Consider the following 12170-nt stretch of genomic DNA (forward strand, 5'->3'; position numbering starts at 1 on the left):
CTTGAGGTATCCCAGGAGAGGGTGAAACCTGCTGAGGAAAGAGAAGCTTTAAGTTTTGCTTGAGGCTGGGCACAACCTTGATGTTGCAAGATGCAAAGGTAACACCAAATCACCGTGACTTTGTCCTTCCGTGAGTCCAAGGCCATCGGTCGCTGGCACCTCACACTCATAAACTGAGGCTGACGCAGCACCAATCTGCCTTTTGGTCTCAATGTGATGATTTAGCAGCACTCTGGATATAAAGAACTGCTGAATTGCCACAGCGAGTTCCTAAATCACTTGCGTTTTTCTTGGCAGGAATAAAGCACTGCCCTGACCCAGCCTTGTTTTGATTATTAAGTCCAATGGACTGGGGTGGCAGCCCACCACTCTTGAGAGCAGAGTTTGAAGCCGACAAACAGGAGTTATGTGCTGATGCTAGCACTGACAAACGACTCGGAGAAGTCATTTAACTCCCCTGTGTCTGTATGTTCCCATATGTAAAATGGTCATAATAAAAATATTCATGTACATTCTCGGGGTACTTTGCAATGTTGGCTTAAAGACTACTGTGTCAGCAGATGCTGTTATTGTAGCAGCCAGGGACAGATAGCGCTGTATCCTCAGAAGCCTCATGTGATCATTGTTTTGAACTCTTTTTTTTTTTTTTTTTTTTTTTGCCATTGATTCATAGGCAAGCCCTTTGTATCACTAAAATCCTCACATCCAGAGGCTGGTGCTGGTATTTCTGTATAGTGGGGGGTTACTGCAGCTTTATAGTAAAAACAGGATAGCATTACACCACCAGCATCTTAAACATAAATATGGAAACATTAATTTAGAATCAATTTTGGGATGTTTCAGACTGTAAAGTTCTTTTAACTAGATCTCTGTTGAGGACAGAGGAGCACTTTATGGGACTGTAAATTTCATGCAAACAGTCTCTGTGAAATACAGATTCTCCCTGCACACTAGCTGTTCTCTCAATATCAATCATATGCCTTGCAAGTAATGTTTCACAAATATTCTGTAAATCACAGGAAAATGTTCGCAATAATGTGAAATATGACTTTCACTTGACTGTTTCACCAGAGGCCCCTAACAGGCCATTCTCCTGTCAGCACTAACATTTGTTATGGCTAATAACATTTTCAATCACAACTATTTTGGGAAAATGGATTTATTTTAAACCTGCTTCCCCGCAAAGGAGATCCTGAAAATGCCCTGCCAAGGACACAGACTCCTTAGAGAGCACAGCCCGTTAATTCCCAAATGAAATTTCATCTCATCTGAATTCCCAAATGTTGTTTCTTAGCCAGTTTTTCAAAGACTTTGTTTGTTTTCAGGCACTGGGGTACATGTTTACCTCTTGGTCGTTGCTTTCAGTCTCGTTCTGATAACAGCAAGAACGAGTTATTTTGAGTAGGTATCTTGGGTATATTCTGTAACTGATTTGGGATTTTGCTCCAGATTCTAGGAGAAAAGGTTTAAAAACTTTGTAGACAGGAAATTGATAATCTTGGCCACTTGTATTACACTGAAAGAAACTGCTTATTCTGAAATCCAAAGATTTTGTGTCATTTTACCTTTTTTTCTCTTAAACCACACTTTAAATAAAACCTAAAATGGTACTTTTCTTATGTAGGAAGTCCAAGAATTGTATTAGACAAGGTGTGAAGTCCTTTCTTATCCTCAGGCATGTTGATACAGCTGGGTGGAGGACAACGCACCTGTGTTAACGCAGCTGTCTGTGACCTCGTCCCTCTTTCTGCATCAGTGTATGTACACAGATACTGATGTTTAACTGCGAGGCTCCTTGAGTTTGGTCAGTGTCTTAAAGCCAAACGCATACATGCCAGTGAAATTCTCACCTACCCAGATGAACGGAGAGTTTAATCTTCTGATGTTTCATCCCCCTACTAAGCACACCTTCACATTTGTCAAGTTGCAATAGAAGATATCATACTGAGCCAACAGCATGACAAAGAAATCTGGCAAAATATGGATTGCTTTATTTAACACCTCTGTGAAGGGATGGAAGGAAGTACAGGCAAGGGATGCTTCTGGAGCTTCTGTTGTCTTGCCTATAGCTCTTACGATTTCAGGTTTTCTTAGATTGTTTTAAAACTTGACATAGAAAATAGATGAGAAAAAAACAGAGCAAATGTGTGTCTTGCCAAAGGGTCCTAAAGCGCTCTCCCAGTGCCAAGGCCAAGCATATCTTCCTGGAGTGGGTGTGGGCCCAGGCCAAATGACTGTCGCTCCATCACGGGGGCAAGGGCATGCTGCACTGCTGTGCTAACAGGCATTTACAGCCCCCTTGACCTTGTCACTCCCCATAAATCCATACCTATTTGTGCTCTCATTTCACCCTACTTACTCTCCGGCAGGTCAGATATGAGATGCAGTGTTCATATCATGAGGCTAGTGAGAAACCAATGCTGGGGGAACGGGTGACATCAAAATGACTTTATTAACAGAGCGGAGAAGAGAGCTCCTGTGGTGAAGCCACCTGCCCTGGAAAATAATCTCAAATCCATTGCAGATTCATTGTGCAGCTTCAGACGTACCAGAAACCCTCCTTTTGCCTCATTTTTCTTATCTATGAAATGAGTAGAAAGGAAAATGAGATTAAATTAATAGCTAGTAAGTGCTTTAATATTATTTGCCAGAGATTTAAAATGATTCCGGTGGTAATTCCTTAGTATAGACTTTTTCTGTCTTCAAAGCCCTTTTTTAACTTCTTTCTCCCTTTTCTCTAGGCAGAAGAGATCATGACTTCCGTCAAAGAGCAGGAAGGCATCAGGAAGCTCATGGTTTTCTTGCAGGAATGGGATAGTGCCCACAAAGTTGCTCGAAGCCACATGCTGAACAACTTCATTAAAAGCAATGATGGCAAGACAGAACCAGAGCTGGAGCTGGAGTTCGCCCAGGGAGCCAGCTTGTTTCTGGCTCGCCTAACAGCATGGCTCAGGATGACGTATCTGTTTCCTTGGACAGCTGGAGGTGGAGTATGGTGGTGGGAAAGGAAAGTTCTCTACCAAAAATTTGTTTAAAAAATAAGCTTCTGTATGGAGGCATCCATATCCAGCTGTGTTCTGCAGGGGGGAGGAAGTGGTCATCTAAAGATGGAACGGAAGAGAAAGTCATGTCTGCCAGGAACCTAGAATTAGTGTTTTTTATTATATTGGGAAAAGCGTGCTGCCTCTGCACGCCTGTGAGAGGAAGGTCCATGCTCTCTCGCAGAGAGAGTACCAGTTCAGACCTCCACATTGCCAAAGGCAAGCTGGGGGACAACCATGATGGTCTGTAAATCTCTCCTTAGCCTTGTCAAACAGCTACACGTACAGCACGTGCCTCAACCAGCTGCTCAAGTCCATTGGCATCTTCTTATCTGCTGCAAGTGGGTAAGTATAGAATGTCACTGTGTGAGAGGCGCACACACGGGTGAGGGGGTAAATAGATAAAGAAAACAATGAGTCCTTGACAGTCTTTTGGGAGGGCTGTGTAAGCATTTCAGGCAAGGCAGGCCCCAGTGAGGTTTGTGGTAGGAATTTCAAATGCTCTCAAAAACCAAATCCACTGCTCGTGCATGTCCCCAGAGCCACCAGGTCACTGACACGACGTGGAAGGAGTGTGGCGAGAGCCTGAGTGCGGAGATGGGACTTTTTGTGCCTGTGGTTCAGTATCTGAAATAAGCCCAGGGCAGAACGGGAGCTGGTGACCTGCTGGCAGCAAAGCATGGAGGAGCCTCCTTGTGTTTGCCGCCCGGGCCCCCGCTGCAGCGAGGCAGGAGGCGATGGTTCCCAAGAGCACAGTGTGCTGACAGAGGAAGATGGGCTCCAAGGCAGGTGACACTTTTGGCTTTGTTCCCCCTATCCTTGCAGACGCAGATACCTTATTGAATTTCTGGAGATCGGAGGTGTCTTGATTCTCCTGGAAATACTAGGGCTGAACCACCTGAAAGAAGAGGACAAAAGGGAGTGTGTAAAGCTGCTCCAGCTTGTCGCAAACTCTGGGAGGAAGTATAAGGAGTTCATTTGTGAAAGCTACGGTAGGCGGCGTGTCCATCCGTGCTTTTTCCTAATTCAGGCGAGGATGTTCTCCCTGACCTCTGCTTGCTGCGGTCCCTTCCCTCCACCTGCTGATGGCAGATTGCTGCAGCGTTTGTCTGGCTGGAAGGAGTTCAGGGTCTCGGCTATTGTTGAGCGGTTGCATTTCATCCCCTCTCTCAGTTTTTAATGAGCTCCCTTTCTTTACAGTCATTTCTTTTGATGCGATACTGCTGTCCTGCTGGTTGCAACTGCTCCAGTTAAACCACAAACCAGTTTCCATTCTTAGCTGCAGCATTCACCTACGACAAACTTTCCCAGACTTCCCCTCGGGGGGTGGGAAGGTTTTGTGGCTTGTATCTTTTGAAAGAGCATTACAACACACTTTTTTTCCTGGACTGTGGAAGCCAAATCCCGTTAGTTGTTCTGTTGTTTGGATTATGGTGTTGGAGGCTATGGGGTGATACCTGCCGTCACAGCTTCCTCCAAGGGAGACGAGGTGGCAGGATCAGCAGAGGGATCCCTAGCAGCACTGCTGGCATTCCAGTGCCAGATCCTGCTTGTGAAAATGCCCACAGAAGGGCCTTGGCCACCTACTTCAGCTGAGAATTTTGCTGACTGCTTTTCCAGTTGGTGTTGTGGCTCCTGACAAGGCCAAAGAACTTTTTTCCTGGCTTCTGTTCTTTGAGCTGCACATCCACAAGTGGGATGTGGTGCTGGGTTCTCTTGGGCTGTCAGTGAAACACCTGAGATGAATGACCCAGACTCATCCAGACACATGACTTGGTGACTCTTTCTCTGCCCAGGGGTGCAATCCCTCGCCAATTTCTTGGCCACTTCCAACTCAGCAGAGGCTCAAGAAGATGTGCAGGTTCTACTGGACTCCTTGGGCCATGGCAATCCCAAGTACCAGAACCAAGTCTACAAAGGCCTCGTTGCTGTGCTGCCCTGTGCCTCCCCCCGAGCCCAGCAGCTGGCTCTGCAGACGCTCGTGGTCATGCAGGTGGGTGGTGGGTCTGGTTGGGGGTGAGGGGCAGCATTAGCTCCCATGTTGGTCCTTCCTGCCCTGGCAGGAGCTAGGTCAGTCCCCTTGGTGTCCCGTGGGCAGCCCCTGTGCCTGCAAGAGGACAGCCTGGAGTACTCTCAAAGCTGTCCCTGTCACTCTGCCTGTCTCCCCCCAGGACTTGCTGGGAGAGGCGCCCGCAATCCTGGTGGAACCCGTGCTGGGCGCACTGTGCTCAGTGCACCTGGACGTCCAGTACGAAGGTAGGACCCATCCAGACACCCCGGGTGGTGGCCCAAGGGATCTGGGGGAGACTGTATGGGGATGGCCATCTCTAGGCCTGGATAAATGTGGCAGGGACAGACGGCAGGGAGGAGCAGCCTCGGTTCGTGCGGCTCCGGGGCCCCGGACCGACGGCGGAGGCGGACGACCACAGCAGCCCCCCCAGACTCCCACCGGGCTGCGGGTGTGCCTGGCGCTGCGGGCGGCGGGCGCCTCATTAGCACTGAGCTCATTAGCATTCGTTTATTTGCATACCCAGGGTGCACCGCGGACCGGCGGCGCGGCCCCGGTAGCGCTGTCAGCCGCCGCCGCTCTCCGGGGCCACCCGGGTGCGCGCCGGGGCTTGTTCATGTGGGCGACCGGGGAACGGGGGGCGGGGGGGGGAGGGGGTGGGTGGGTTATCCGGGGTCGCCGTACCCGGTGGAGGGACAACGGGGAAAGGGGGTTTTCGCGGGGACTGTATGAAGCATACTCTGGTTTCTCTTCAGATCGTATAAATCTTTCGCCTTTTACTAAAGATTTCCGTGGAGAGGAACAGGTACGAGTGTCGATAAATTTTTTGAGGCTTCACTTCGGTGAAGCTACCCTTTTTCTGGTAAAAAACAGACTGGTTTTTCGCTTCCGAAGCAGTGTTAGTTAGTCCCGGTATTCCCCAGAGAATCGTGGGACTGATTTTGTGCAGGGACCTGCTTCCGGGGCCGATCTCCGCCTCTTCGGCGCGCTGTCTGCGGGGACGATGCGACCCAGCCCGGGCTGCGGGGGCCCTTTGCCCGCTCTGCCTCCGCCGCACCGGCCGCTCGCTCCGCCCCCTCCCGGGAGGGCGGGCCGCCTCATTAGCATGTCCCTCAACAGCATGGCTCTGATTAGCATACCCAGGGTGCAGTGCGGGGTAGCGCCCTGCCGGTCCCGCTCGCCACCGCCGCCCCGAGCCGGCGTGGACAGTGGGATTGGGCGAGCCGGGGGTGTCGGTAACCGCGGCGAGCCGGGGTCGGGCTGGGGGGGACGGCGGGGGACGAGAAGGGGTCGCCGTGTCCTATGGGGAGGCAGGCGGGGGTGGGTAGATGTGCGGCGGAACGGTAGGCATACTCTGGTTTCTCTTCAGATCGTATAAATCTTTCGCCTTTTACTAAAGATTTCCGTGGAGAGGAACAGGCACGAGTGTCGATGAATTTTTTGAGGCTCCATTTCGGTGGAGCTATCCCATTTATGGTGAAAAATAGATTGAAAATGAAAAGGTGGAGTAGGATCTGGGTGGGTTACGGTCTTCCGTAGTTCGCGTGAGGGAAAGAGGGATCCGATGGGATCTGGGAGGCTGGGACCAGCGCGGCAGCGCTGACCCCGAACTGCCGGCCCTTTGACCCCTGCCCCGCCTCGTTAGCGTGTGTTCATTAGCATTCGGATGATTTGCATACCCAGGGAGCACCGCGGCCGCCCCGCACCGCCCCGGCCCCGCCGGTGTCCGCTGCCGCGGCCGCTCCGAGCCGTCCGGGTCGGCGGGGCCGGTCCGCCCCGGCGGGGCTGGGCCGGGCCGGGCCGGGGGCTGCGGGGCCGGGGGCGGGCGGGGGCTCCTTCGCCCTGAGCTATGGGGCGCGGGGCAGGCGGGCGGTGTGGCGGGGGAAAAGATGGTGGTATACTCTGGTTTCTCTTCAGATCGTATAAATCTTTCGCCTTTTACTAAAGATTTCCGTGGAGAGGAACAAGCACGAGTGTCGATGAATTTTTTGAGGCTTCACTTCGGTGAAGCTATCCTTTTTCTGGTTAAAAAAACAGAATGAAGTTTTTAGGAATCTGGTGAAGTCGTAGGTTTTGTCATAGGCTGTTTGTAGTCCTTCCCCCATGACAAGCCGTACCCAGATTCCCCCCACGCACACGTACAACACGCAAGTGCTGAGCGCGGCTCCCCTCTCTCTCTGCCAGCCATCCAGCTGCTGAAGGCCCTCATGGCCTGCCAGGTCCGGCCGGCCCTGCTGAAGGGCTTGGTTGCCCTACTGACACCACCCGGGGAGAAAGCTTTTACCTCCTGCGACGAGACCGCCAAAGGTAAAAAAGCGGACCATGGACCATGGCCTCCTCCCAGGGCGACCGGGTTTCTCCCAAGCTCCCTTGCCTCCTTCTGCAGGGCAGTTGCCCGGACTCGTAGGGGAGGAGGTGCAGGGGGCTGTCCCCTGAGGCGGGGAGCCCAGCAGCCAGGGCTGCCTGGGTCGAGGCAGCGTGCAGGCTACCGTCCAGGCCTCCAGAAACCTGCTGAGGTCTGCTGGGCAAGGATGATAAACCGTTCCAGACACGGGTGTTTCCTCCCCTGACTCAGCAGAGCAGGTCGCAGTGGCCCCCACTGTCTGACCTGGGGCTGTGCTGCCGTGGGCATCGCGCGCACAGACCTTTGCAGGGTGTTTCATATGATATGTAGCCACAGGGTTTCCCTGAAAGACATCACCTTTTCATGCTAGCTGTGTAACTGCACCTCCCCTCCCTTCTGACATCTTAGAGGTGTGTCAAAGCACCATTCTCACCATTCTCATGTTCCTCACGCAGACCCAGCCACACTTTGCCCAAGGGAGCCCATGCTGGTCTATATTCAGCAAGCAGCTGCTGCAAAAGCCATTGGGTAAGAAACTCCGGAGCAAAACCTACAGAAGCATAAAAGGGACCTTAGAGAAGTGGCTTCCTTTGGGTAGGGTAGGGTAGGAAAGGACTGGGACGTATTCCAGTACGCCAGTGCTCAGCTAAGGCTCCTTAGGCTGTTCGGAGGCAGGGTGTGCTCAGGAATAGGGCAGAGTGCCTGCAGGTAGCAATGCTCAGACCCTCCCTGCTTCCAACACTGGAGCTTGCTTGAAGTTTTATTTATAGGGAGATGTGGAATCCCACCGGCTCTGTCCCCGTGTGCTGTCACAGTGGCTTCATGGCTGGGCCTGGAAGCAATGTGTGTGTTCCACCACAGCACAGGGCTAAAGGGTGCTGTATTGATCAAGGCCGCTCTATTCTCCACATAGCTGGGAGCCACAGCGAGCAGTGAAACACCCTTATTTAACATCAGCCACCCAACATAAGAGTCTAGTGCCTATGACTGACTGCAGAATCCTTAAAGAAATTCAGCCGTTTGTGCTAAAATTTGTTCATTCAGTATGAATTTCCTGCAGTGTCCACAAGATAGTGCTATCAGAACACTTTTCCTGCAAAAGCAGATGACAGAAAGCCCTTGGTGGGTAGGGAGATGTACTGGAGTGTTTTCCGGGGACATGCTCACATAAGTAACAGTGGTGGTGGTTGAGTTCTGTGTTCTTCATGGTCATGCAAGAAACTTGCTAGACTTTCATACAGCCAAGGAAGCTCCTGCCAATCATTAGGCAATTTGTTCTCAGCAAGCCCACACTTTAAATGATTGCTAATCCATGCACAGACAAACATTTCTTGTTTATTTTGAGACTCTCCTGTCTGTTGGTCTTGCTAGGGCAGGGTAGGAACACATTGTTGTCCACTGGTGACCGCACTAAGAGACCCTGACTCAATTTGTTGTGTGCTTCTTCCCACACAGAGGGTAGGGGCTGATGGCCTGTCTCATTGCAGTGTATTAGCCAAGGAGTCAGCAGAAGTGGCGGAAGAGCTGATCCAGCTGAAAGTGGTACATGGCCTGATGGTTGCTGTGGGGAACCTGGATCATGCAGCCAGCCAGAGACATGCCAGCATCTCCCTGGAAGTGAGTGTGGTGGTTTATGGTGGAGAACATCGTAGCACATGGTCTCCTCCCAGAAAAGCTCCCTATGCTGTGTTGTTTTTTTTTTTTCTAAGAATAGCAGACACAAAGGCAGGAGTGACAGTTCCTTCAGGAAAGAGCTGTATTTCCTCTTCTATCTGCCTCCCTCCTACCACCCACCACAAACAAGGTGCTGGGAAGCCACTGTTGGGCCCTCACACATCTGTTCTACCCCCATGCTTGCTGTGGGTATCAAGCACAGACAGAGCTAAGGGACTAATCAAGACAGTTTGCCTGGAGCAAGACACTAGCACAGAATCATAGGCAGGCTGGTGCTAGGTAAAGAGTTTTGGGCTGCCTCAGCACAGCCCTGCCTCTGTAACAGCTGCACAGAAGGACCATGCTGTCAGTAGACGGGAAGGCCTGAGTGAGTGACAGCTGAGAACCAGGCTGCTCAGGGGAAAAAGGGTCTACAAACCTACCTAGCAACGCAGAGGGTCAGTGCACCCATCCTCTGAGCAGGGTGAATTCCCTGGCAACTGCTGCACTGCAACCATTTCACTGAAACGCCCTCCCTCCTCTTGTTAACAAAGGTGGGAGCTGGCACTGGGTGATGTCAGGGGGGGAAGAAGGTGAGTCTTGAGCAGGGACCTTCACGTTCCTCATGGTGCGTTTATGAAGTGCTAGCAGTAGCACCGGTACTAAAGGAGGGGGTCAGGGACTCCCTGGCGCGTGACACAGGTTATCTGGAGCCATATCATTCATGCAGCTCTACCTTCTGTACACACGCTCACATCCCTTCTCCCTACATGCCAACTCTCTCTTCTCTTGCAGTATTTTGTGCGCACATTTCCCTTTGTGGAGGAGCGTGCAAAGGCGGCACTAGGACACACACTGTTCCAGCATTTTATGGTAAACATGCCTCCCTTATGGCATTTATTAGCAGCCCTAGGACCTTGGTCTGTTTTGCAGGATTCTTTTTTTTCCACAAGAAACCCAGTCTTGCATGAGAGTGCAGAATAAACAAAGCCACCCTTTGAGAAGTGTTCACCTTCAGTCTCAGCGATAACTGCTCTGACTCAGCACCAAGAAGGGAGCTCATACTCCTGCTCCTTCTATGACAGTAGGACTTGGTGTTAGAGGTGGGGGCTGAAGGGCCAAGTGAGGCAAGAGGTGACTTGAGCTCCTCCAATTCAAGTCCCTCCTGACTCTGGCTCCTGGGGTGGATATACAGAGTAGTAAGCAATGTTTGTTCCACCTTCTCTCCCCGGACCTAATACAGGGTAACATTTTGTTCCTTGCACCTAGGCCCATCCTTACTCACCCTAAGACACCACTGGGCAAGGCTGGATGATCCAAGTATAGTAACATCTGAAGTGGAACAGGACAGCCTTGCTTTAAGTCCAAACTCAGTAGAGCATAACAGCCCTTTTCCTCTGGCTATACCATCTTAATGTGATGCAGGCAGAGCCCAGGTACAAATCAGCTCAGAGGCCCCCGAGTGCTCAGCCCGACACTGCTCCCTGTACCTAAACTGTTGATCACAAAATGCCCCAGCTGTGGGGGAGGAGCCTCTCTGGGTTGAAGTATCCCTTCTGTAGCTGCTTGTCCCAGTCCCATTAAGATCCTCTTTTCCTGCCTTTTCCAGGACAGTCCTGAGACCTGGTACACAAAAATGGATCCAGTCCAGGCTGAAGAACTGGCCTCCAATATAGTAGACATCCCCAGAGACATGGCAAGGATGCAGTCTGCAGAAGGTGTGTGCAGAGCTGGGGGCAAAGACATTTAAATTACACCCTTCACTTTCAGGGGGAAAAGGCAGCTCAGGAAGCAGGAGAGCAGGGTGGGAGGTCTAGGGGGAAGACGGAGTAATGGTAGAAGGGTCCCTTTGTAATCTGATGTTTGTATAGCTGCATCCTGTGTTGCTGGACCCAGAGCTCACAGGGCTGTTTTGTCCTGTGTGACGGAGCTGAACAAACAGGAAACAGAGGACAGCAGCACATGCCTCCCACCTGTCCTCCCCTATCCTGCCCCTCTGCCTGCTCCTTCCCAGAGGACAGGTTCTATGGGGGCACCTGGACCCAGGTTGCACATAAGGGCCACGGCAGCACCTTGCTGCACCTGAACCAGAGGCCAGCTTTGCACTTCTGCCCTCAAATACAGATTTTGGTGGGCTATTGACAGGTTTATTTTATGTGGCATGTTAGCCATGGGAAATATATGTGAAAAAATGTGAAGTAACATCCTGGGGATATCTTCAAAGCCTGAGTAAACTCCCATGGTACAAGGGCATATCACAGGACCCTTCCTACTTACCTGATGTCATAAGAGCTGAGCCACTCACTACATGCTGAGCTTTGCTCAGGTGCAGGATAGGTACCCTCTGAACCAGCTTCCCCCTTGCTAGGCCAGTTCTACTCAACAGGATCTCAAAATTTATTTTGAGTGATTTTTATGTAAACATTATAAGTGCAAAGGCTTTAAAAAGAAACCTCATCCAAGAAATCAGCCTATCCCTACAATACCAGCCAGTCTTTAGGGGCTGTTAGACTTTACCAAAAATCAGCAAGAAATATATTTTTTACGATAGGAGATAATTAAATCCAGGAACATTTATTTATCAAACTTCTTAAAATACTGATTTTTTTTTTTAATTACATATAATCCACTTTCTTTCTAGAAAAGCTAGACTTGCAACAATTTTGCAAGGTTTCAAGCACATCTGGAAGAGTTATCTGTACACTAGAAGACAATACATGTGTATCTAGTTCTATTAGAAGAGACCATTGTCACTAGCAAAGGGCCAGATGCTAGACACATCTAGCAGAGTCTCAGGCCCCCCGCCCCAAGCCGTACAGCACGTGTTTCTAGCACTCTGCCGAGTACTCCGATACCAGACCATGAAGAGAGAAAGGCTGCCTTGTTCACTGCTCTCAGGCATGCACATGCATGACCCGCAGACACTCTACCACATTTAAAAATAGGAGTTACACAAATGACCAACAAACATGCAAGACATACAGAAGATTGCTTGTGCACCAGGTTTTGCTGTATTTACTAACGCCTCTGCTGGCTCATCTGCTTGCTGACTTGCTCCTCCAGTTGCATGGCAGCTCCTAGGGCATCCAATGTTTCTGTAAAGGAAGCAAGTGACAGGGTGACT

General features: G+C 50.7%; 2 protein-coding genes and 3 non-coding genes across 5 annotated transcripts in view; 4 read left to right on the plus strand and 1 right to left on the minus strand.

Moving 5' to 3' along the window:
* ARMH1 (armadillo like helical domain containing 1) overlaps nucleotides 1-12170 on the plus strand; it is a 16807-nt gene continuing 4637 nt past the window's right edge. The window contains exons 1-11 of the mRNA XM_054212121.1: nucleotides 1-98; nucleotides 2742-2959; nucleotides 3318-3386; nucleotides 3867-4033; nucleotides 4838-5034; nucleotides 5213-5297; nucleotides 7234-7356; nucleotides 7849-7921; nucleotides 8881-9010; nucleotides 9842-9919; nucleotides 10656-10764. Of these exons, the coding sequence (XP_054068096.1) occupies nucleotides 81-98; nucleotides 2742-2959; nucleotides 3318-3386; nucleotides 3867-4033; nucleotides 4838-5034; nucleotides 5213-5297; nucleotides 7234-7356; nucleotides 7849-7921; nucleotides 8881-9010; nucleotides 9842-9919; nucleotides 10656-10764 (1267 nt within the window). The 5' untranslated portion in view covers nucleotides 1-80. The remainder of the gene's footprint in view (nucleotides 99-2741; nucleotides 2960-3317; nucleotides 3387-3866; nucleotides 4034-4837; nucleotides 5035-5212; nucleotides 5298-7233; nucleotides 7357-7848; nucleotides 7922-8880; nucleotides 9011-9841; nucleotides 9920-10655; nucleotides 10765-12170) is intronic.
* LOC128914403 (U5 spliceosomal RNA) lies at nucleotides 5785-5899 on the plus strand. The gene has a single exon (XR_008468274.1). It is a non-coding gene; the product is annotated as a U5 spliceosomal RNA (small nuclear RNA).
* LOC128914423 (U5 spliceosomal RNA) lies at nucleotides 6399-6513 on the plus strand. Its single transcript, XR_008468294.1, has one exon. It is a non-coding gene; the product is annotated as a U5 spliceosomal RNA (small nuclear RNA).
* On the plus strand, nucleotides 6947-7061 carry LOC128914414 (U5 spliceosomal RNA). The gene has a single exon (XR_008468285.1). It is a non-coding gene; the product is annotated as a U5 spliceosomal RNA (small nuclear RNA).
* The window catches only part of KIF2C (kinesin family member 2C), an 18243-nt gene continuing 17675 nt past the window's right edge, over nucleotides 11603-12170 (minus strand). Inside the window, exon 21 of the mRNA XM_054212119.1 lies at nucleotides 11603-12141. Coding sequence (XP_054068094.1) covers nucleotides 12065-12141 — 77 coding nt within the window. The 3' untranslated portion in view covers nucleotides 11603-12064. The remainder of the gene's footprint in view (nucleotides 12142-12170) is intronic.

This window comes from Rissa tridactyla, chromosome 8 (assembly GCF_028500815.1).
Source record: "Rissa tridactyla isolate bRisTri1 chromosome 8, bRisTri1.patW.cur.20221130, whole genome shotgun sequence".
Classification (NCBI taxonomy): domain Eukaryota; kingdom Metazoa; phylum Chordata; class Aves; order Charadriiformes; family Laridae; genus Rissa; species Rissa tridactyla.